We start from the raw sequence: 25452 nt of genomic DNA on the forward strand, positions 1-25452 counted from the left end.
AGCTTTGCTTATTTCCTACGACATTTTCCTTCCCACTTTATGCATTCCAGTGCCACATTTGACTTTCCCACTCAGATAATAACAGGTATTGTCAGCCAAGCTACTGTTTTAGCAAAGCATTTCCCTTTGAAGTATGTACTGGGTTTTTTTACAGGTTATTTTTTCATATTAGCAATGACAAAAGTGAACCCAGGGCTACTCCTTGATTTTTATTTTCCAGGGTTTATTATTATATTTACAGTTCCCTGTAAGAAGACACAACCCTTTCCCAGTAAGAGTTCTAATTCCTTTCTATGTTTCAAATACTAACGACCCATATGGAAAGGAGGAAGATAATCAGTGATGAAGGAGGTATCTCTGGGGGCTGAAGCAGATGAATAAAAAACTCAAATCATTATAAATATTACTGTACTACACTTTGGTACAACCAAAAAAAAACCAAACCCCTTCAAAGAAAATATTTAATGTTCCCTAAGTCAAATAAAATTCACAAACAATATAAGAAGAAATTAACCACATGGGGTTTTTTATATCTGTAAAAAATAATAAGACTACTTGGCTGCATTGCACATAGGCAATAAAATGAGATTCATTCCAATCCCTTTTTCCGTGAGCCTCCTCTCAGGCTGTGAGCAAGAAATGTCCACTGTGCTTTACAAAGGACGACGACTAGAAAAAATCAATGCAAACAAACATCCCTTTCTTTTCTGATTGACCATTTCTCATGAGAGATGACCAACACATGGAGTCTCCTCTGAGTCTGAGCGCAGGTGGATCAGCATTTTGCTAGAACCAGGCAGTACACAGCAACAGCCATCGTGTGTGACGCCTCCAACACCTACAGGGAGCTGCTTTAGGGGCACATCCTGGTTTGTGGTGAAACAGGATTAACTCAGCCAGCCTCTTGGACCTGCTCTCTGCCATCAGGTTATCATCTCAGGACCTCCAGGGTTGGGCTGTCGTGTTCCTATTGCTGACTGGACTGACTGCTCCACCATCCATAAACAGAAGGCATAAAGGTGATTACAAACATAAGAAAGTAGTTTTACATATTGTCTTGCAGTCTTTCCATATAGTCCCTAAGTTCCTTGGAATCACCAAGATTCATATCTTGGCATACCCATTTAATATTATCATCACTGTCAAATAGAATTGAGTTGGTGTAGGGGCCTCCATCCTCTGGCAGTATTGTTGTATATGAAGTGAACTTTACTCGCTTCTGCTTTGGCCCAGAAGGATTTATAGGTTCACTTTTAACTTCTTTTTCACAAAGGTACTCAGAAGATCTGAGGATATGATTATGAAGAGTCTTCTGAGAGCTCCCATTAAGGAGAAAGTTGCTTTCTTCAAACTGCATCCCTCTGTCAATCATGGTAGTGCACTCCTCCGATGGGAGCGAAATGTCCACTGGGTTTTCCAGGAGCTCCACCTCATTTCCAAGCCAGACCCAGTCATGGGAATGGGGGATGTTGCCTTGCTCACTCACAGCAAACCTTTTGTGCCTGTACTTCCAAGCAAACGCCACGCAGTTAATCAGAAACACCAAGATTGCCAAGCAGAAAACACAGAGCAGCGCGTACATGCCAATCTCCAGGTCTGTCAATCCTCTGGAAGTCAATGAGAGGTCACTGGGATTGCTTTCTCCTGGTATTTCTACCTGGGCAGGGAAACCTGTGAAGGCAGTTGGGTTGTTTTGAAGCTGGCCATCCTCCAGGGACTCCTGATCAATGGGAGAGATGAAAGTTGTGCTTTTGTTTGCATTGTCCTCAGGACCGGACACGTCCTCGTGGTTTTTGGACCAGTCTTGTGCTGTCCTCTCTTGCTCTGCAGCTTTCTCTATGGCATTGCTGGCATGGCTTTTAAAATCTTTCTCCACATCATCGATGTCGTTGGTGCTCCCTTTCTGGTCCGAATCCTTCTGACCAAACTTCACCTTGACGTTTCCTTTCCCCATGGCCAGAACGCTCTTGCGCTTGGTCTTCTGGCAGGGCTCGCTGATCACCATCTCAATTTTGATCAGGGGCCCCTGCCCGTCCCCTTCTGCCACCACCACGGGCCAGAGGGACTGCAGGCTCTGGTGTGAGGACACCACCATCTCATCCAGGGAGGTGATGGCCATGGAGAAGTCCTTGGAGTCGTAGATGTCCAAGGGCGTCACCGCCCCGTCGCTGAACAGAACCCAAGCACTCACCACAGCCTCCTGGTGGGACAGGATGGGGGGAAACAGGTGAGAGAGAGAGCACAAATCAGACACTCTGTTGTTAAAGTCTGAAAAGAATACAGATTTAACTTCAGGGTTTGTTTTTGGTTTGTTTTTTTAAAGAAAATGGAAATGTCTACTCTGCTGCTCATTTTCTTGCAGGCTCGTGTTCTCTAGACCACTGAGGCATTTACCTCACCTTCAGGAACTATCAAAGAAACACTCATGTAAATTCAATAAAAGTGCTGGAAAAAACAATTGATGATTCTTTTTTCTCAGTCTGAAGAGAGAAGCTTCTTTTGAATGCCGGAGCCTTATGATGAAAATAATCATATTTCCAACATCACGGTCAATTAGATTTGTAAAGGACCCATAATGGGGAATTTCTCTAATGCTGCAGTTCCAGGGCCTCATGGAATGCAATGAGCAGGGCTGGAATGTGTCGGGCCAGCGAGCCCATCCAGCCCACGGAACAAACTGGGAGGAGAACACATCTCAGTGCAGTACTTTATATTTTCTGTCATGCTTTCAAATGTGCGGGACTTGCAATATGCAAAAGGGATTGTGGTCTTTCCTGGGAACTGTAGAAACACTCATAAAAAACCACCATTTTTATGTTTGACCAAACCAATTTGTCTTCTTGCTGCGAATTGCTAGTGCAAAAAATATAGTTACACTTTCTGCACTGATGTATAACCTCAGCTCTATGGATTCTATTAAAAACCACATCCAGAATTTGTTCTGTGGTCTCATTAAAAGCTATTTAATTCCTCAGATTATATGGTTCAAAGTAAGCACAAACTCATCAGTTTTCAGCACTGCAGGTCATGAAAACTTCTGCACCTGCAGCCAGAGGTCATTTTGGCTGAGCTGACTTTGTGAGACAATTAAGGACTGGCATTCCAGCCTTAGCCCATAGCTAGGCTGCATTTCCCCACAGAAAAGGAGATTTTTGTGGCACATCCATGTTTGTTTGGCACTGTGCATCCCCTTCACTGTGCTGTCAGCTCCCCAGAGCAGCTCTGCAGAGTGCAGGGGTCAGGAAGATGAACAGCCTTTACTTACTGCTTTTCACAGCCATATATTCATTATATTTCCTGCCTAAAATTAACAGCAAATTCCTCTGCCAGAGCAGAGGGAGCATGAAATGAAATGATGCATTTTTGGGGCGTACCTGTTTGGGAGTGCGCAGGATGTCGTGGGCAGAGGTGGTGGCAAGGATGGCTCTCTTGTTGCCTTTGCTGCTCTGAAAGGACACGGACAGGCCTGACACCAGCTGCACCCCCAGGTCAGCAATGGTCACCCTGTCATCCAGAACTATCACTGTCTTCTCTGCCAGGATGGAATCTGAGAGAGGGGACAGCACCTGGCAGGAGAGAGTAAAGTCCTGCATGAAACAGCAATGAAGTGTTTCAAAGCCAGGCTGGCCTCTGACCAGCACACCACATTAATCCTGGGTTTGTCACGTCCATGTCTAAGCCAGAGCTGATGTTTCCCCCAAGATATTACACTCATTTGCTGCTAAATTACTTTATCTAAAAAAATAATTTAATAAAACAACAAATTACTTCAAAATTGCAGCTTGATCTCGACAAAATATATATGATATAGAATTAATTAAATGGATCTTTGGGGTTTTTTTGCAAGTCATTTTTGTGGGGTCTATAAAACTCCCTGTTAATGCAGTGCAGCCCAGGACAGAGTGTAAGACACTGATTAACACTGAAACTCAGTGAGGGGATAAATAAGTGCTCAAAGCCTGGCTGATGGGAACTTGGCCTGTTGCCTTTCTAGGGGCACAGGACCTGAATGAAATGAAAGAGAGACTTGCAAAAGAACTTTGGAAATCCCACTGGGAGCCTGCCTGCATTTTTCAATGCCAAAATACTCCTGCCAGTTGCTCTAAGACCTTGTTTCCAGCATGCTCAGAAAGAGACTCATCTTTATCCTGGTGACAGAAACAGCTGCTTTGAGCCCAGAATAGTTGAGGTGTGATTTGTCTAATCCAACACGAGAAACCTGCAGCACAGCTCCCAGCACTGGAGCTCCCTGCTCTTTTAGGGTCACTGGAGAGGAAGAGACATTTTAAGGGCAGAAATCCCTTGACCTCTATATCCCATTTATTCAGGTTGAAGGGAGCTGAGCCCTAAAATCCCTGTGTTGACTCCAGAGTGTGACCAGAACATTGCAGGTGTTTGCAGCCCCTGAGAAGAGCCCCAGGGCTTCCATTCATTTATTTTGATTAAGGAAGGTGCATGAATTTGGGCAGAGGTTAGGTGGGAACATGAACACTCCAAAAGGCATCTGAAGATTATCTTTGTGTCCATGGTTTGCGATCGGTTTTGTGAACGTAAAAGAACTAATTTTTCAGATATGTTCAAGGATGTAAAGGTGCATGTAGATATTTGGTACAATTTCCCCATAGTTATGCTCATATGGTCCCAGTGAAGCGAGAAGGAGCTGGCTGTGTGCCTCACGTCACCTCTTTCACCAGCCAGAGAAATCCCCCTGTGTTCCAGTCACACTAAGATGGACAAATCCCTCCAAAAGCTTCACCTAAGGGCATTCCATGCAAGTGACAAACAGCCACAATGAATCCCGCTCAAACTTCCTTTTCCATTTAGCACGCCCATTTTTCCAGCTTCCTGGTTTTTATTATTTTTCCCCTGCGATCGGTGACTTTCCCACCCCAGCCCCGAGCCCTGGCAGCCCAGGTGTGTGAGGCTGAGCCCCCTGTGAAGGGGCTGCAGGGGCTGTACCTGCACCGTGGTGATGCCTTGCTCTCGCCCAGCCAGCACCCGGCCCTCCTGCAGCTTGGCCACCTTGGGCTCCTCCACCTTCATGAAATCGGCCACCAGGTCCGTGATGTCAAACTGCCACTCCGAGCCCAGCAGGTAGGTCAGGTGGCCCCCCAGCTCCGAGGACTCGGCCACAAACTGCGTCAGGACCCTCACCAGGGCGTGCTGGTACTGCAGGGTGCAGCCTTTGCCCTTCTTCTCGTCGTCCTCCTCATCCTCGCTGTCCCGCGTGGGCCTGTGAACACAGCCGGCTTGGTTAGACCCCCAGCCCTGCAGAGCTCCAGCTGCACCTCCTCGGGGGGACGTGGCAAAGGGAAGTGATTCCCACAAAGCTGGAAAAGCTCAGAGCCAGGCAGAGCACAGAAACTCAGAGCTAGGTGCAGCTGCAAGGTCTGAAGGTAGAAAAAGTTACAGTGGGATAACAAGCAAGGACATAAAACATCAGCTTGAGTTTTAGGCTAAGATTGACTTCAAGACTGCAGAAAAATATGCTTAACAAGGCAGTAGAAGGTTTTAAGCTTAATAATGAAGTATTGTGGTTTGTTAACAGAAAGCAGACAAGGCAGCAATGTGTGCAGCGGGTGTAGGTGTGCCTTCAGTGACTGGCTAGAACAGCTGCCTGTAACTTTAGCAATATGCTATCAGCTAAGAAGTTTTCAAAATGCTCTGTCACAACAAAATCTTTAGCTGCTGTTAACAGAACATTGGGCTCCCCCTCAAGGCAGGGTGACTCAGATTACACCGTGCAGGACACCTGCAGCATTGGACACACTTCCACATTTTCTATCTGTCTCCCTTTCAAAGTAGAACCTGTGAAATAAAACTGCTTTCCCTAGAGCTCAGAGAAGGCATCATGGTGATTTGTACATGATAGCACTCCTGTCACACCTCACAGACTTTTTTGTCTGCTTGAAGACCCAGTTTACCACCAATATTTAATATTTTATATTTTTTTTCTCTTGTTCATTGCCTGGCACAAACACATGGATCCTCTTATCTCTTCCAAGTCAGGTATTAAGCAGTGGGTGGTCACACTTTTACTCATTATGCCCCCATGCTGTGGATTCATTGCTCAGAAATAATTTCCCTCCCTCCTGTATTTATTGAGCCTGAAGCCACCTCTATATCAAGGGTGGGAAATACAGGATAAGTCTCTCATTTTTCAAAGTATTGCAGGAGGTAGTTTTGTGGTTACTGTGTCCCTTTATCTCCTCCTTTGAAAAACTATTATAAAACAGAATTGCTTTTGTTATAAATTGTTTTATGAAAAAGCTGGCAGCCAGTAAGCTGAAAACATATCTAAGAAAAATCCTTGTGCTCTTCAAAATGACTGAAAGTCCCAGTGTTACAGAACCTAATCCACTGGAAATACATTTTCAATGCATCACTTGTTAGCTGAATATTTATATTCAGCCTCAAGTAAATGGTCTGTGGTGCCTTTTGGTTTTGTGTGTATAAAACAAGTGTCCATCATTACTTGCTGAGCGAAACATCATTGAATAACAGTGGAATTGTTAGGGGCAAGGCTACAAAAAAGGATTTCTATTTCCCAAAGAAATTAGGCTTAGAGAGTTTGACTAGCTGGGTATTTCGGGGAAACTTTCAGTTGTTCTCTCCTTGCCAGCACTGGTGTCAGCCTGAAGTCAGCTCACAGCTGGCAGAACAGCCACAAAGAAAGTTCTAGAAGGGGAATGTTCATTGGGCTTCTGTGGTCCACATCCATCCATGCTGTAAACAAATTCATGAACTCCTTAATGTTCCCACTTTCAATTTATTCCTGTGTTCTGACCCTCTCCAGCTCAGCCAGGCCATAACCCAGCTCTGAGCAATCTCAGACTTTGGCAGGACCAAGCTCAGCTCTGGGATTGGGGATCTGACCCTCTCTTAATAATGCAGGCAGTACCATTAGTGCCTGTGCAGAACTGCAGAAAAACGTGCAAAAGCTGTTCAGGTGAGGAGCATTTGAGGGATGTGGGGCAAAAAGAGCACAGAACAGATGGGAACCAGCCTTGTTATGGGAAAGGAGACCCAGAGGCAGCGTGGTGTGGCTGGCAGGAGATGTTCACATATTCAACACCCACGCCAGCATCATGTACAACACTCCCTTCCTGCTCCTGTTTGTCCTGCCCAGGGCAGGGCCTGGAACAAGATAATCTGTAAGGTTTCCTTCAACCCAAACAATTCTGTGAGTCGATGTTTTATTCGGATCCAATGGGTTGCTGTTATCTTTATTTATGTCCTTGTTTATTTCTACTTTCACTGTTTAAAACTTTGCACTGCTGGGTTGTCCAAGAGGAAATCTATTCCAAACAACTGGAGGGAATTCTCTTCCAGCCCCAGCTGATAAATATGAGCTGTGGGATGACCAGAGGGGAGGAATGCTGCTCAGGGGCACTCCTGTCCTTATTTCCAGCACTGGGGCCGTGTGGGCAGCCAGCATTTACCACAACAAAACGATGATTCAAGTCCAGCCCATTCCCTGGGGTATCCTAAATGCCAAGGCTCCATTTCAGCACAAAAACATTCAGAGATGTTGATATACTTCTGCTCAGAAACATGTTTTCTGTGGCAGACAAATGTGGAGCACCAGAAAAGCCTCTCCAAAGCCTGGGATGAGCAAGGCATGTTCTTTCAGTGCAGAGAGGGAGGTGTCTGAATTTTCTGTACAAGCTTTGCAAGTCTGCTTTGCCAGGTCTCAACTCAAGTTCTTTCTGGTTTTGTTTTATTTTTTAACAAAGGATATAATTTTTCCACTATAAAACCACAAAATCAAGATTTAGGCAGTAAGTCAGTGTTTGAGATCCTGTGAATTGCACAGTTCCCTTTAAACTCCTCATTAAAGTGTTTTCAGTAAGCTTAAAATCCTTCATTAAGCAGGAAGCTCATTTTCTGCTCAAGACAAGTCCTGGTGAACATAAGCTATTGCTGCATATTGTGCTTTTTTTCCCTTGGTCATCTCTGAAAATCTCTCAGAGTCCTCCTTAGCCTATTTCTTGCTGCTTGGCAAACTTGCTTGGAAGGCTTTGTGCTTTTCTGGAGCGAGCCAAGGTTGCCAGAATTACATTTAATTTACATTTCACAGAGGAAAGGCTCTGCCAGGGAGCTGAGCTGAAGCAGCAGCCAGTTCCAAGGGTGCCTGCAAGCACTGATCTAATCAGTGATCTGTCAGCTCCACATTACAGACCTTGTCTCTGAGCAGTTGAAGTGTGTCTCTTTTAATCTGCACCCCTCTCCAACCAGGCATCACATTCTTGGGCCAGATGCTAATTTTCTGTTTAAAAAAAAAAACAACCCTAAAGAAATCAGTTTGGCTGGGTTTGGATTTGAAATACTCATTACAAAGAGTCGCATATTTAAAAAACATTTCCAACATCCCTAATTGAAAAAGAAATCTCTCTCAGATACAAATTACAAACCACTAGAAGCTGATTTAGTGGAAGCCACAGAAATAAAGCTGCACATAACTCCACTCACAGCTCAAGATGAAATGTAATTTGGTACTTTCACAGATCTTGAAAATACAGCCTACCTATTAACAAAAATCTCCAAGGCCTTATCTCCAAAGGACATTAAAGTCAATTAACCAAAGGAGCAAATTTACAGCGTGTTCCAGCTTTGTGCAGATGCTGTTACCCACCAGTGGAATGGTTTGAATCCAGTGTCTCTTAATTTCACAGTTTTACTTCTGAAGGGCAGCACTCCCTGAGGGTTTAACTAAAGCAGTTTCTTTTCTCCTGCTTTTAACCCAGGCCAGCTTTCCTGCTTTTGTCTCCAGAACTGGACAGGACCAAAGCAGAGCTCAATAAACCCTGCCCGAAGTGAAGCCTGTGCTGGTGGTGTTGGGAGCCTCCTGAAAACAATGTCCTATCCCAGCTGCAAATATTTACTGAAATTAAATTGCCAGCTTGTTCTGTGGGACTTTAGCCATGCAATTCCTATTAATGCAAGCTGAAGCCACTCATGCCATGTAAATATGTGTGCACAGAGCTGGTGCAGGAACCTCAAGAACAAGGTAATTATTTTGCAGATGCATGAGGAATAGAAATAAATGTTCTTTTTAGACTAGCAGAGTCTGCCTGGACCTTTTCTACACTCTAATATTTGACTTTAATTTAAATATACACCTGCTGTTTGCTGAGGCTGGGGGTCTGTGCAGCCTGTGCTGGCTCAGGCACCACTCAGGAGCTGGTGGTGGAGCTGAATTTCACCTGCCCAGGGAGGCTCCTCCTGTCTGCAGCAGCACTCACCAGACATCAAGTTCTCCTCCTGATAATATTAAAGATTTGCCATATATTTGCAGGTGATCTGGTAAATTGTACTGCTCCTCTTACACAGGGGAGAGGAATTGGGGTTTTTTTCCAGTTTTTGGCATAAAAGTAGCCTGTCTTTTCCTTTCTGCTGACAAGTTCCTGCTCTTGCAGTTGTTCAGACCAGCTACAAACCAACACAGTTCAATGTGCAGGGGACATTTGTAAAAGTTTTTAAAGACCCTGCTTTCTTCATGGCTTTGTGGAAATGATTCAAGAAGTCAGAGAGGCAAACATGTCTGTAATCACATGTGTTTTACAATTACAAACATGGCAGGGTTTACAGGGAGCAGCAAGACATTTTACTGGCTGGAGAGCCATCCCTGGGAAGAACAGATGTGATCTGGGGCACATAAACTCTCTGAGGTCTGAAGGAGAGCAGCTGTATCAGAAGAAGAACAGCTATGCTGATGCACAAACGTTTCTTTTGCTAACAGCACCAATAAACACGTTTAAGATTATTGTAAACCCAGCTCTGTTTTGCCATCTGGCCCAGCCAGCCACGCTGTGGGGGTGGGAACGAGGCCCTGGGGCAGCCAGAGGAGATGAAAGAACCTCTGGAGGTTGCTGAAGTGTCTCTGCACAATCCCTGTAAATATTCCATCATTTTGCCTGCTGAATGTTGATGAATAACTTTACAGCAATGTTCAGTTCCTGCTGAGAACACAAGCAGTGGTGCGAGGACACCAACCCTGCAGGACAGGAGCAAAGTGGGAAATTGTTTTGTTTGTGGTGAGGTGAGCTACAAGGAGCCACACTGCAATCCTGCCATGACCAGAACAGTGACATAGTTTCAGTTTATTTCTGGGCTAAGTCCAAGGATGCCAAAGCCTGTTGTGAGCGACTTTGGAAAGAATCCTTGAGTTTCCTTCAAAAAGACAGATATCAAAAACCTTGTGCAAATTGCCAATATTGGCTCTCACATGAAGGTGAAGTTGAAACAACACAATGCTATGGCTTCACCTGCTGGGAAATGCTTGGATTTGGGGTTTTTGCAAAGATAAAAGCACTCTGCTCACTCTCAAACGCACAGCTCCTGACTGCAGTCCAAGTGTCTTGAGTGCTTCAGCTTATCACCTAAAACTCATAAAACCTCCCCCGTGTTTAGGATTTGGGGAAACACATAGGAGGTGGAGGTATAAGCAGATTAAAAAGTAAAGAGAAAAGTCATAATAATAAAAAAGAGCCAAAATGAAAAGCCACTAAATCTCAGGTAAAAACCATCCAAATCTAAAAATAAAGGAAATGTAAAAACCTTATGTGCAAAGTAAATGTCAGCGTGAGCACAACTAATGCTGGCTCTGAACCATTGCTTCAGAATAGCCCTGCAAAGTTAAAAATCCCCATGAATGGTCAATAAAAGGGGAGATCATTTGTTTCCTGTTGAAACCTTTGCTGCTCATGTGGGCATGGACCTTCCAGGGGGATGGCACAGTGTCCACACTTTGGAAAATGCCTGCAGGACGTGGGCCAGCAGCTCCAGAGCAATCCAAGCAGCAGCAAATGCTTTGCACCAAAACTCTGCACAGGCTGCCAGCTTGCAAGCAGAGCAGACTCTCAGACCATTCTCTTTATTTCAGCTGGCCAAATAAATCAGGAGGAGACACCAGGGGGGAAATTTCCAGTGCTGCCTGTAATGGGTTTAACTTGAGAATGCCCACGACTGCTAAGCAGGGCTGAATGTCTGCTCCTGCAATAAACACCAGCCTAATCCTGCAGCTGTGTGCTCAGCAAAATCCCACTGCTTTCAGCAGGAGCTGTGCCTCGGGGCTGGGACAGCACAGGCAGGAGAGGAAGTTCAGTGAAGATTTAAGCAGTCAGCTTAAATCCACTCATTCCTCACCCAGCACAGCTCTTCCTGCCTTTGTCACTGAAGCAAACACTGCAACTTCTCTTGTGCCAGATTCTCATCACCTCCTCTGTCATAGCCAAAAAATACCCAAATAATCACGAGGTCAGTCATTGCCCTTCTCTGGAGCTTGTGATCTGATCACCCTGCAAATTGTGTGCCATTCCCTTGGTTCTGTGCTCTTATGAAGTGTGTGTAGTTCTCTCCACTGCTGTCTGGGCTCTTCAGGCTCCTCAGCAGCTGAGATGTTCTCCTGGGCACTGGAGAGCTTCAGCTGGATCTGCCACAGTGTTCAGCACTCCCCTTGCTGCTGCCAGCAGGGCTTTTTCACTGGGTGATAAATCTGACCTGGTGTCACGCCTTTTCCCCACCAATATTTTCCAATTTCACCTGAAATCCACCAACACAGGAAGTTCTATTTTGCAAATGATGGTTATTACAGAGTGGGCATTTCCAGTAGGGAATGATGGGATCAGAGCTCAAAAGCCCCACTGTCTCTGCCCTCCTTTTTCCCTGTCCACTTCTTCCTGGGGAAACATGGTCTTCAGTAGGAATTGTTTCTTATTTAATTCAGAGTTGCTAAGTAATACAGCAGCCTGCACAGACTGAACAACCACCCAAAGCCATGGAATCACAGAGGGTTTGGGTTGGAAGAGACCTGGGTCACCTGGTCCAAGACAGTGACACCTGAACCCTTCCTTGGCCCCGTTATTTGTCCCAGCAGACAGAACTGAGGTCTGGCAGTGCTGAATATCTCACACACACACACACAGGGCTGTGTTACACCTACAGGAGATGTCCAAGTGCTTTTCCTCAGGAATGTGTGATCGAATGTCCTGAGATTGTGCGGGGTTGATTAATGCTCCAGGCAAAGCTCTGCCTTTTAAACTGTCCAGTGTTTGAGTGAAGGCTGAGGCAGGCTGCAAAGCTGACAGCAATTTTGAAATGCTCATTCTCAAATGGCTGAGCTGTCAGAGCAGAGCCCCAGGCACGTGCTGGGGACATACCCACCTTTTGTTGGAGGTGACAGGGATCCTCCAGCCCTTGATCTGGCTGAGCTCCGTGTCGGAGATCTCGATCTGCAGCGGCAGCCGCGGCACCCAGACCGTCACCTCCAGCTGCGTGGTGAAATGCTGGTACGTGAAATTCACTATGGTGTCCACTTTGCTCTTCATCTCCTTGCCATTAACAAAGATGGAGTCACAGCTCTCAGAAACCTTAAAAAAAATACATATCAAAAATTAGGAAATGAATAAAAGTTCCTGAGGAAGAACGAGGATGATACATGAGGGCTAAGACAACACTGCAAATCTAAGTCATGCATATTGCATTTCCAGTTCTCTAATTAGAAGCAAACAGTGATAAATGGACCCCAGGGAAAGAGTTGTGCTTTCCTCAAAGGATACTACTCAAACTACAAAAATAATTTAATGATGTTATATAACCTGCGTGAATCTTTTATATTAGGCAAATTAAACCCTTCATGAATCAAACTCCATGCGCATCAACATTTATGTTTACAACTTGCTTAAAGAACCAGGAAAAATGGGGCCATATGTTAGTAAGAAAAAGACTGACTCAGAACCATAAACCAGAATCTTTTCCTTGAGCACTGTAATGCTGAAAGACAAAGATGCCCTTATGGCTCATGAGCAGAAGTGCAGCAGAAGCATTATTTTTTAGGACTTCTCAGTAATTGTTTTAACAAAATGTATTCATAGTTGCTCCGTGGCATTCCATGAAATCTCTGCTAAAAGCAGCGTGTGGGCTGTGTACTGCAACTCATCTGCCCTCTTGGCTCCAGGGATCTTCTGGCACAAAATCAAGGTCCTGAGCACAGATCTCATTTATATAAAACCATGATGTAGCAACTAATTCAATCTGCATCCTGGAAGACAGGACTCCTTTGTCAGGGAGGGGTTTCTAATATATTTATAAATGTGTGTGTGTGGTTTTAGCTATACAAACAGTGTAGTTTTAGATACACAAACACCCAGCCATGTATAACACTCATGTATATTATTCATGTACAATATTCATGTTTATATACATATATAATGAGTTCTATACCTGCATGTGTACATGTATTTTATCTTTATCTGGTTTGCATTCTGCCTTGAAGACAGAGAGGAGCTCATTTCCCACAGAGCCCATGGTTGCAGAGTGGTTTTAATCTTTGAAGCCCACAGCTGATGAGATGTGGCTGTGTCCCTGGAATGCACTTTGTTCTCCTGTCAGGGCTGCTCTGTGTCACCTGTCCAAGGCTCTGGCACAGAGGGAGCCTGGCTGAGCCCGTGTTTAAATTCTGCTTTCCTGGAATTACTGAGATAACTCATGTAGGCTTCGGGGGGGAACAGGCTGGGTTCCCTCTGCAAACCAACCTCAAATCTTTTCAGATATTAACAGGAATTAGGGGTTACTGAGCCAAGAAAAAAATAGAGAAAACCTCTGGCAGATGCTTTATTTTGCTCAAAAAATACCCAGTTTTCAGATATGAAGTAAAAGATCTGTCCTTCCACATTTGCCATATTCAAGTCAGCCTCTCGGATCCTTTTCAATGTACTGAAACTACAACTGCTCATTTACAGAGGGGCTGAGCCAGGTGATGAGGGATGGGGCAAAGGAAACACAGTCCCTCTTCTGGAGAGAATACTCCTTCACATAAATGCTTAATGAACACAAGAATATAAAAATAATATATCTAGATAATCTGATAAAGAGCTTAAAATGGACTTCAGGCTCAGGAGTACCACAAATGAGATGGAGCAGACTTGGAATCTTTTTTTCCCTCCCTCATAATGTGTCACGAGCGTCTCTGGAAAGTTTAAGCACATTAAGCAAGCCCATTAATTGAATGAGCAGTTGAGATTCTAAACCATAAAGCTTACATCCAGGGAGTTATGTGAGAATTAATACAAGACAGAAATAATTAAGAAAACTCAAAGAGGGAGGGATAAACATCAAGGCCGGATCATGGGAATAACTAATATCTGACAAGACAGCAGCTAATTTTTCAGATTCTCTTCTTGCTGCATCAAACGTTCTTGTCAGCAGACAAGAAAGGTGCTAAATTAGGGAACTGAAAATGGACATTAATTTTAGCTATAAAAATATCAGTCTAGGAATGCTGGATGTTGAGTATTTCAAACTTTCTGTGCTGAAAGGCACAGACCCACAAGAGAACACTGCATTTGACCTGAGGCCGTGGAGAAGGCTTCCAAAATTGATAGCACTGGGATTGTGGGTGTGGAGTTTGATTAGAAGTGTGTAATATCACAGGGTGGAAAACTTAAGAGTTTAACAATATATGTAGAGCAAGATGGAGGTTTTAGGGCGGAGGCTGATCCTTCACCTTCTTCTCCCTTCTTCTCCATGGGTTTGGGTGGTGTTGTGTAATTGGACAGAAAAGTCCGCAGTGTGGACACGAGGGGTTAGTTATTGGGTTAAAAGTGAAAACAATTCAGGTGTCATTTCTTAATTGGATAGTTTAGCCTTAAAAGACCTTGTAGAGAAAGACAGTTGGCCATTTTGTAGCTTGTTACTAGAATGCTGTAGAAGTCAGGACTTGTAATGTAGATAAGAAATAATAAACATCTGAGTCTGAACACAGAACACCGTCTGGGGCGCCTCAATCTTGACCTTGGCAGAGCAAACACAAAGCCAAGAGCCAGCAGTGAGGGGTGCCGTGGTGTGGGGACACCTGTGGAGGTTGGGACCTCTCTGAAGAAACAGCAGCTGTGAGCTGGAAAATCCCCAGGGAAAAGAAAGAAGAAAAAAGGAAGAAAAAAAGAACTTGGAAATCCCTGGACGCTGGTGAAACGGTTTGGAGCAGAACGTGGATGCTGGAGACCGAGACGGGAATTGAGGCGAGAAGTGAGGTATGATTTATGTTCTTTGGGGTTAATCACAGACTGATAACGGGAAACTAATTTCCAGATCACAAAGAGACACCTTAGACCTCCTACACTCAATGGGCAGGGAACATCCCAGGGCTGTCCCAACTAAAAGATCTTTTACACTGGGTGCAGGAACAGTTTCCAAACGCAGACCCAGGGGCTCTTTTCGATCCCCTTCTCTGGGACTCTGCGAATCTAAGACCACACAATGCTGCTACGCTTAACACAGCAGCAGCAAAACTTCTTCCATCATGTGGGGTGATCTGTGAGGCTCTAGCCAGCAGAAGCCGGGCACAGAAGCGGCACAAGAGGCTCAGGAGATAATTAGTGCCCCCCCAGAGCGCCCGGCCTCGGCCCGTGCGGCCCAGAGCGGCGGGACGGGGCAGCCCCCCTGCCCCGCTCCAGCAGCGTCTGCACAGATCGCTCCCCACGGCTCCCCCAGGGACAGGGGACATGCCAGCCCTGCGAGGCGCTCCCCACAGCCGGGGGACGCCCCGAATCGCCGAGGAGCAGCCCTGCAGCGGGAGGGCCTGTCCCGGTGCGCGGCCACCTGGCACCGCGGCATGGGCGCAGGGTACGCAACCTGCGCAGCCAGGGACCGCGCGGACGGCCCCGGGTACGCAAAACCACCGCAAACAGCGCAAAACGCCGTTCCCTTCTACCCGGAGGGAGCAGAGCGGGACCTGCGGCGGTTTGTAAAAGTAGCAAACGTGGCTTTGGCCTCAGGGAGTGCGCAGAGCCCGGCGGGGACGGGGCACACAGAGGTTGCGGGAGGACAGGGCTCCCTCGGGACGGGCGGATGGAGTCTCGGAAGGCGGTGGCAAGCACAGACCCAGAGATTACAAGCAGCGCTTCTTTACTGCCCACAGACCCAGAGATCGCAAACAGCGCTTCTTTCCTGCCCATAGCTGCGGCGCGGGGTGTCCATTCCCCGCCCGCTCTCTCACACACCCAAGCTCGGAGCCAACGCTCCCCAGCCCGCAGCTCCCTCCAGCCATTGCGGCCCCGCCCGTGGCCCCGCCTCCCGGCCTGTCAATCACTCTCCATGGCTGTTCCGCGGGAGTCCCCCTGATTCATTAGTGCAGCTCAGAGGCTGCGCACGAAACATGCCCTTCCCACATAATGGCGGCGCCCTGCGCACCTATTCCGTACGCGAAATGGCGGCGCCCCGCACTTCCGTAATTTATGCTAAGTACTTCCGCTGACGTCATTTCGTGACGACAAGACGTTAAACCTCCTGCTGCAGCGCCACCTCTGGCCAAATCAATTATTGCACCCTCCAATTCTAATACACAGCGATAAATGCAACCAGCAATTCCTCATACAGAGGGGTGTTATGGATACACATTATAATAGTGGCTTTTCGCAAATATTAAAATGGATCTTATATGTGTCATGTTAAAATCACTTTGTTATGAAGATATAGCTTCCATTTCTACTGTTAGTTTAGCTTAGACATAGCAGTGAAATAGTATATATACTATATACTATATAATATATACCATAATATACCATAATATACTATAATATACTATAATATACTATAATATAATGTAATATAATATAATATAATATAATATAATATAATATAATATAATATAATATAATATAATATAATATAATATAATATAATATAATATAATATAATATATACTATTAGTATTATAGTATGCTATATATACTATAACACATATAAGTATGTGTTATAATACATATTATAATATTGGCTTTTCACAAATATGAAAATTGATTTTTTATGTGTGATGTTAAAGTAACTTTGTCATAAATATGTGGTTTTTATTTCTAAATGCCCCCAGCCATAATAACCTTTGCTCTATGCTCCTTGTCTCTTATTGCCCTTTAATTAACCTTTTAAATTTTCACAGGAGAGTGAACGTGTTTTTCACAAGGGGAAGGAGTGAATACAGCCTCAAAACGTAAAGAAAGAACATCTTTGCAGGACACAAACCCGCAAAATACAAACAGATTTTGTCCCATTTCCTTAGATTCCAGAAGCCATCTCAAATAATAATACAAAAGATCCATCAAGAGACATAGCAAATTCTACCAACTGGGCAGAGATTAGAAGAAAAACATTAAAGGAAGATTTTGACATGGCATCAACAAAATCAAAGACAACAAAACATGGCAGACAAAATGAGAATCCCAAATGGAGACCACTGACATATGACGCAATTAAAGACTTGAGACAGGCAGTAAAAGAGGATGGTTTAGGCTCTCTCTACTTCCAGCAATTAATAAAAATCACCTTTTATTTTTACGACCTGGTACCTCATGACTGCAGACGCCTCGCCTCGCTAATTCTGACAGATGAGCAGTTCCAGGAGTGGGATGCGAGGTGGCGGAGGGCTCTGGCTCAGCTGAGGAACGGCTACGCAGGAGGGCCCCGCGCTGCCCTCACCCCGGCTCAGCTGGCAGGGGATGAACCCCACGCCAGCCCCGAACATCAGGCGGCAGAGCTGCCCCGAGACGTGATTGCAGACATCAAAGAGGCGGCGCGGAACGCAATTCTGCAAATCCAGCCGGAGGGAACTCCAGAAGTCTTTTACACAGAAGTAAAGCAAGGTCCTTCTGAGCCCTTCATTTCGTTCATTGATCGTCTCGTGAAGGCAGTGGACAGACAAGTGAGTGACGAAGTGGCAAAGCAATATCTGCTTCAAAACCTCGCTTTTGAAAACGCCAATGCAGAGTGCAAACGTATAATTAGTGCCATGCCTGGTCAACCAACCATGGCTGAAATGTTAGAGGCGTGCAGCAAGGTGTGATTGGTTAGGAAGAACCACAATGCAGATGATGGACACAAGAATAATTCGTTATTGGTAGAGAGTAGAAAAAAAATACGTTCTAAGGGTTAATTGGACAAAATAGTTTTCAAATATCTTGAACCTGTGTGTTTTGTGACTTTTTGGTGCCTTCTCTTTGTAGGCTAGGTCTGGTATGTAGACAGCATGCTGAACTGTTGATAAGAGAAAAATAAACAGCCTGAAGACCGAAAAAACCAAAAGTCCCGTTCGTCTCTTAATTCTGACACAGCACTTTTTAGGAGTCTCCCCATCAGGGCAACCTTGGGGGGTGGATTTCACATCTAGGCTTACAAATGTCACAGATTTTATTTTTAGACAGAGACATTCAGTCATTTCTATACTAACCAAAAGGTAAGTACAAAGCAGGAAATATAACTTTGCTATGGTTCACCCAGTGCAGCGTTCAGAGCTCAGCATTCACTCAGGTGTATCTCCCAGAAAATAACCCAGCCTGGATAAGAAAACTTGAAAAGAGCCATTGTTGTTTCAGTTCTCTATCTAGAATTTGAGTTTACTCTGTTAAGTACAAGCGTACCAGACAATTCACAGGAAAATCCAGCTGAATCCCATGACAAGCAGGATAGACTAAAGCTCTCATGAGGAAGCCTCTGTTTCACTCACACATATTTCATTACTGCCATGTTCCTTTCACCCACCTCACTACAATTGGTGCTAAAAAGCAGACTTGGCTCATGTGAAGGAAATGAGGGCCTTGAGTATGGACAGGAAATGTCCAGCACTCTTTTTTCCCTTGGGACCCACTAGAGATCCAGGACACAGAGCTGATTCCATCCTGGAGCTGCGATTCATGGCAGCAGCACTGTTCCCTCTCACTGCTCTAGAGGGAATGGACACCCCTTGAGCCTTGGGCCCTGCAGCAATGTCCTCCTGCACTTTCTCTCCCTTTCAGTCCCCTCCAAACCTTGCAGCCACTCTCTGACTGTCAGAGGGATGCTGCTGGAAGGGGAACTGGTCCCAGTGCTGCCTCTTCCCATCAGAGCTGCCTGAGCAGGTGACGTCCACACTGAATCCCTTTGAGCTGCTGCTTCTGAGGGAACAAAGAGGGAAAAGGCTCTTAAATCTCTCCTACAAACACTACACAGTGAGAAGAATCAGCAAAAGCTTAGAATGCCACCCTCTCATGTAAAACACACGGAGCAAGGCTGTGTAAAGCAGTCTGTCAGCATCCATCGTCAGCTGCCTGGCAGCCCCAGAAAGTGCTGTTTGAGACACTTTGCAGGGGAGCAGGCCAGCCACCGTGTGCTCCCATGTGCAGGTCAAGAGAAAGAGAGCTGCAATTAACCTCTCAGGGCTTTGAAGCAGGTGGTTGGCTCCAATCCCCACAAGTAATTGTAAAAAAGCTCAATTTGCCCTGTTCAGTGTGTGACAGCCTCCTCACTTCAGGCTAATCCCGACCAGAGGAAGATAGCAGTTTGGGAGGAGTAATTGGGAAACCATTTGATGTTCAGGTCACAAAGGCTTCTGCACCCTTTGGGGGAGCAGGTAAAACAGAGGGGACGTGAACTGACAGGAAAACAAGAGATGCCTGCTTGTGGCTCATCTCTGCGTGCAGGGTGTGCTCCAAGCTCCTTCCTCACCCTCAGCTGGCAGGTCACCCTGCAAGGAGCCTCACAGGAGGCACAAGACAGCCACAGTCCTCTGGCTGTTTATTATTCAGGAGTTTTTGAAGTGCTGAAACCCTGCTGGGCACAACCATTTCCCTCCACACTCTCTAGCGTGGGAGGGGACGGCGAGATCTGCTTCAGCAGAGACCCGGCCACAGGGACATCCCTCTCCTGTCTGCAGCACCTCAGGAGGCCCAAGGTCAGCCTTTCTCACCTCCAGGCAAACACTTCTCACTGGTATTTACACACAGCTGTGCATGGACGCGGGTAATGAATTATAAAGGAGAAACTCCTACCCAAAGGAATGAATTCTAGTTAATTCAGTGCAAAGCAACACTGCCTAAGAGGATGCAAGTGTGACACCAAGCGCGGTGCAAAGCTGTCCTGTGGCACTTCTCACCTGTGAGTTTTTGACACCAACCCCAAAGGAATGGTGCTAATTTTACAACACATTTTAAGAAAACTGAGGCAGACACCATGTGTCTCAGAATTTGGTCTAACACAGTGTGTTTTCAGCTGAAAAACTCAGGCATTTGGTTATCCAGTCATGTCCCAAGATAATTTAAATTTGAAGCTCAAATTCACCCATGAAAAGAGGTGCTTGCTGCCAAAAGAGCCTTCACCAGTGCTTCAGAAACTCACAACAGCTCTGCCTCCCCCTGCCCCAGCTCCTCTTGTGCACTGGGGTCTGCAGATATTGCCTGCAAGCAATTTGAGGCAAATGGTAGATTAGGAATACCATAGTAAAGGATGGCAAATGACATGATGCTGGAATTTAAACTAATAAAACAAGAGGTTTTATTCCCTTTTAATCTTCCACGTGTGCAGAACAGTCTTGGAAGTGTCATTTTTGAAACATTCTTTTCCCGTTAATTTGTTTTTATTGGCAAATCAGGTCTCCAAGTACTGTTCTCTGAAATAGCTGCTGTAGCTTCAGATAGGAGTGTTGTTTTTAGGAATCCCCTGAGATACATTCTGAGCTTTCTTTCCTACTTAGAAATGATAGCCAGAGTTTAAGCCGAGTATTCCCCATCCCATGTGCTCGATATGTGTTTGTTTTTCATCTTACCATTGAATAATAATGTTCCACAGGAACGGGACACAAACTGCCTGGCTCACAGCACTCCAACAGCCACACTTACCAACAGGATTAGAAGGATTTCCCTCTCCCAGCCACCAGCTTTCACTGGAGAAAAGGTAAAAAATGAGATATGTCAAGGTGAGCCTGAAGCAGCTCCAATGATCTTCATCCTAAGCAGGAAACCGAGGGAGGAGGGAGATGAGGCCAGGTATAGCCTGTGTTGATGTGAATGGGTGTTTGAAGTTTTAAGAGTGGTTTTAGCATTTAACCCCCATTGAAATGCACTGAACTAGAGGGAAGGACAGCGTGGCAGACATTAACATTTGGGTTTAACAATGCAGACAATTGCTGAGCCTTAGAGAAGGTGCACTGATCCATGAATGCACGATGAGAGTTTAAAAACCTGCTGAACAGAACGGAGTGTGCACTATTCAAAAACTGTTGATCTGTGCAAAATTATTAAACAACACTTGAGATGTGCCAGGATTGCAGTCCCAGGTGCAGAGCAGCTGCTCCCCTTCTCTCCCCAGCACGGTGCAGGGGCGTTCCTGCTGGAGAGGAGAGCTTTGGCAGGGGCACAGCTCTGGAGAGAAAGGTGGGTGAGCACTCACTCTGCAGCCTGCTGCTGAATTCCAGCTCAGCAGCAACCCCTGGGCACCCAGAGCACACAGCAAGGACAGCTGCTCCACTTTCCTCCTGATTGATTGTGGAGAGGGAACACTGAGAGCAAATGGGGAGCAGCTAAAGCAGTACATGGGAGCTGCCAAAATGTTCTCTGTTTCACGAAATGAGATCCTCTACCCATCAGCTGAGATTTTAATTAACAAAAATCAAGTTGAGGAATTGTGTTGGAATGAAAAGTTTCTGCTTTCTCATCACCATGTGCAGACTGAGAAAGAGAGATTATCAGCATCAGGTGAGCTCCATGGCCATGTTAAGGTGCTGGTGCCTTTGGAAGAGAAGAGAATGCCTGGGACAGGCAGTGGTTGGTCCCCCAGGAATGTCACCTGCCCTGCAGGAAAAGAAATGCTGCTTAATATCCAGAACCAAATGCTAGAGGTGGCTGAGTTGGTGTGCTCAATATCCAGAACCAAACCCTAGAGGTGGCTGAGTTGGTGTGCTCAGTATCCAGAACCAAATGCTAGAGGTGGCTGAGTTGGTGTGCTCAATATCCAGAACCAAATGCTAGAGGTGGCTGAGTTGGTGTGCTCAATATCCAGAACCAAATGCTAGAGGTGGCTGAGTTGGTGTGCTCAATATCCAGAACCAAATGCTAGAGGTGGCTGAGTTGGTGTGCTCAATATCCAGAACCAAATGCTAGAGGTGGCTGAGTTGGTGTGCTCAATATCCAGAACCAAATGCTAGAGGTGGCTGAGTTGGTGTGCTCAGTATCCAGAACCAAACCCTAGAGGTGGCTGAGTTGGTGTGCTCAGTATCCAGAACCAAACCCTAGAGCTGGCTGAGTTGGTTCTGCTCACAGCACAGCATTGCTGCAGGGGATGGGGAACCAGAGGGGCTCTGCTGAGATGTGTGAAAGAGAACGGGATGGCAGGGACACAGCCTGCCTCTGAAATTCGATCCAGCTCTTGTTGAAGCAAGTGAGAGACTTTCTCCTGCTTTACTGGCCCCGGACCAGGAGCTTTCAGGGCTGGGAGGACTTCACTGTCTATTGTAATGCAGTGACAGCCAACTGTGACACAAGCTTGGAACAAAGGCAGTGTGGTTATGGAGGCTCAAACTCTCTGCTCTGTCACACTTCAAGTTGTTTGGACCAACTGCACTCATCCCTTGATGGAGCAGCAGTTCCACTGCCAGGATGCAGCAGAGCAGGTGCACATGAAGCAAGTTCAAGCTGATTTCAGTCTCAGCACAGTTTGTGTTTAGGGAAAGCTTTAGGAATGCTTTTTTCTTCCCATTCAATCACTCCTTTTGTTGGTAATGAGAACACATGGAGCAGAGCTTAAGCAGGATCTCCTTTATCCACTTGTGATCCAAATCCTGTCAGTCCCACTGCCATGAGTTTCTGTTTCTTTGGAGCAGTCTCACGTGCAGGCCAGCCTGGCTCCTGCTGCCTTGTCAGCATCCTTCCAGCCAGGCTGCTCATCTCCATCAGACATCTCCATTCCCAGCATGAGACAAAGCATCTCTCCCCAGCACCAATCCCAAGCACACGCTCTCGTCTGAGGTGGATTTCCTTAAATATTTGATCCTTCCACTTGTGCAGATAAGGCAGTACCAGCACTCGTTAGTTTATGTAAACATCCACATTTCTCATATTCATCAGCTGCTATCCCAGAAGGGCTCAAGAGCTGTTTCTGTGGTGAAACCCCAGCAGATGGTACCAGCTCCTTCTTGCACCCATCTAATTGCAAACACGGAACCTGCTCTGCAAAAGCTGTTAATTAGGTGAAAATAACACATATGTTTGAGCTACAAGCTAAGGTGGGGTTTTCCCCCCTCTCTGTTTTCCCCCAACTGAATTGCTCACACAAATGGGGCTAGAAACTGACAGAATAATTTGCAGATGGGTGAGAAAAGTAAGAGGGGAAAATACTCAGGCAGCATCAGATGTAACGTTCTTTGCAGAATAATGGGCTTTAAAAGTCATTTTCTGAGCACTAAGTAAACTAAATGTTCATGATTCATGGCTCTAATCCCTGTGACTGAAATTTAAGATCTAAGGCTCCATGAAATTAAAGAAAAAGAAACAATTACATGCATATTCATTCAATTTCATGTACTGCGTATCCTTCAAGTTTTAAAAAAAAATTTAACGAGGGAAACAGAGGTTTCTAAAGACTGTGTTTGAGAAACCCCAGCAGATGAGCTCTAACTGCTGAAGCCAGGCACCCTTCTGCGCCTGCTGGCTTCTCCACATTGCCGGGGCGTGCAAATATTCCATAGGAGTGACAACACAGAGTGCACAAAGCTCAGGGCACCGAGGGAGCGGGGCCCTCGTGCAGGAGAGCTCAGCCTTCCCCAGCTGCACAGAGCACAGGGAGCAGAGCAGGCGCCCATCAACCCCTGAGCTGCTCCTGCAGGAGCCCTCACCAGGCCTGAAGGCTGAGCTTTCACCTTTTCCACATTCTGTACTGTGTTAGTGTGTATTTCTGAACTCCATATGAAGTGTCAGCAGCTCTCCTCACAGCTCAGTCCCACAGCACAATCCTTTGCCTCTCCTCAGTCCCACAGAACAATCCTTTGCCTCTCCCCAGTCCCACAGAACAATCCTTTGCCTCTCCTCAGTCCCACAGAACAATCCTTTGCCTCTCCTCAGTCACTCTCAATCCTTTTCCAGCCCCAGAACCAAGGGCACAGCTACAGCTTCAGCCAAAAAAGTGCAAACAGCAGGGAATTAAGGGGAGCAAACTGGGAGGGTGGGACTGCACAACCTGGAGCTGGGATTGGACAGTGAACCCAATATGGAAATGAACCAAAACTTATAAAAGTGTGAAAACTCAAGACCATTGTCCATCTTGGGTCCATCTCGGGTGTAGCCCTGGCTGGGCTCTTGCACTGCCCAAGGTGCATCCTTTGAAAGCCTTTTAATAAATCCCTGCTTTATTCCTGTTACTCTGCCCAATTCTGTTCCAGGGAGCCTCTCCAGGCATCCCTCAAGGAGAAGGAGCCCCAGGTGCTGCTCTCCTGCCATGGCACAGAGCATCCCTTCCCCAGGGCTGCCATGGCAGTGTGGCAGCAACAACAACACTGCACAGCCCCCAGGAGCAGACAGACAGGCTGCAAAGCTTGGGAGCTTAACAGCATTAAGAGGAATGTCTTAAGTCATGAATATTTGCCACACTAATCTAGCCTTTAATCTTCTCCCAGTAACACAAGGATACACCATCATTATCCCAAAGGATCAACAGAAAACCAGCAAAAATCCCCAGAAAGCTCTTAGATACACAACAGCACACTTTTGTTTTGTGAAGATAACTCTGGTCCTGTGCTTAGACAGTGCTGCATCGACATTCATAAGTCTTCCCAGTTAGTTTTTAGTCTCTGAGCCACAAATAATTCATTATTAGTGAAAAAGGGACTTTAGGACAGACAACACAGCCAAGAAAAGCAGCCTTTAAACTGCATTCATTCAGCTAAGTGCTTCAATAGAATTATTTGGAGAGAAGATCAAGAGTTTTTACCTAAAAATTACTTTTCTCCTCTGGTCTTCTGAGACTGGACTATAGTGGACTGCCTTGTTCATCTAATCCAGGGTGGCACAGAGGGTCAGCGTTAGGAGAGGCTCCTGACCAGGAAAGGGCTCTGGAATTTCCCTCTGGACTGTGCCAGGCCTGAGCTCCAGGGACAGCACTCACAGGGAATATTCCTCAGGGAAACACAGGGAGCTCCCCTGGATCAGAGACTGGAAAGGAAAAGTCCCTGTGTACCAAAAATATGGAAAATGTGCTGCTCACAGCAGCAGCTGCCTCTGTGCTCTGCACCTGGGGCAGGAGAGGAGTGGATGGTCCCTCTGTGCAGGAAGGAGCAGAGAATGGAGCAGAACCAATCCTGCAGGAGCTGCTGAGGGAGAGAGCTCAGGGTGACCCCTGCTCTGCCCTCCCTGCTCCTCCGCTTCCATTGTGCCAGGAAATCCAAACTCCAACCAGGGTGAAAGTGGCACACCCCAGCCTCTGCAGAGCAGAATATCTTAATAATTACAAACAATTATTTATAATTACGTATATTTATAATTACAAACCTAATTATACAGAGGTAATTACAAATGCCTGGTGCAACAGGGATGTTTGGCTGCTGCAGTGCTACAGTGAATAATGCACTGAATGTTCTGGCACTGCTGGGCACTGATGCTGGGTCTCCTCCCAAAGGCCTGAAGGAATGAGGGGGCTCTGACATCTCCAACATCTTCCACA

General features: G+C 46.0%; 2 protein-coding genes across 3 annotated transcripts in view; one reads left to right on the forward strand and one right to left on the reverse strand.

Moving 5' to 3' along the window:
* Nucleotides 1-202: 202 nt before the first annotated feature.
* Nucleotides 203-25452, reverse strand: part of TMEM132B (transmembrane protein 132B) — a 208412-nt gene continuing 183162 nt past the window's right edge. For both annotated transcript variants that reach the window (XM_059485436.1, XM_059485437.1), the window contains 4 exons: nucleotides 12166-12371; nucleotides 4960-5233; nucleotides 3375-3566; nucleotides 203-2200 (listed from right to left, as the gene is read on the reverse strand). In XM_059485436.1, coding sequence (XP_059341419.1) covers nucleotides 1046-2200; nucleotides 3375-3566; nucleotides 4960-5233; nucleotides 12166-12371 — 1827 coding nt within the window. In that variant the 3' untranslated portion in view covers nucleotides 203-1045. The remainder of the gene's footprint in view (nucleotides 2201-3374; nucleotides 3567-4959; nucleotides 5234-12165; nucleotides 12372-25452) is intronic.
* Nucleotides 14695-18075, forward strand: LOC132081500 (endogenous retrovirus group K member 24 Gag polyprotein-like). Its single transcript, XM_059485271.1, has 2 exons — nucleotides 14695-15032; nucleotides 16937-18075. The coding sequence occupies exon 2, from the start codon at nucleotides 17165-17167 to the stop codon at nucleotides 17834-17836; it is 672 nt and encodes a 223-aa protein (XP_059341254.1). The 5' UTR covers nucleotides 14695-15032; nucleotides 16937-17164; the 3' UTR covers nucleotides 17837-18075.

Source organism: Ammospiza nelsoni, chromosome 18 (genome assembly GCF_027579445.1).
Source record: "Ammospiza nelsoni isolate bAmmNel1 chromosome 18, bAmmNel1.pri, whole genome shotgun sequence".
Classification (NCBI taxonomy): domain Eukaryota; kingdom Metazoa; phylum Chordata; class Aves; order Passeriformes; family Passerellidae; genus Ammospiza; species Ammospiza nelsoni.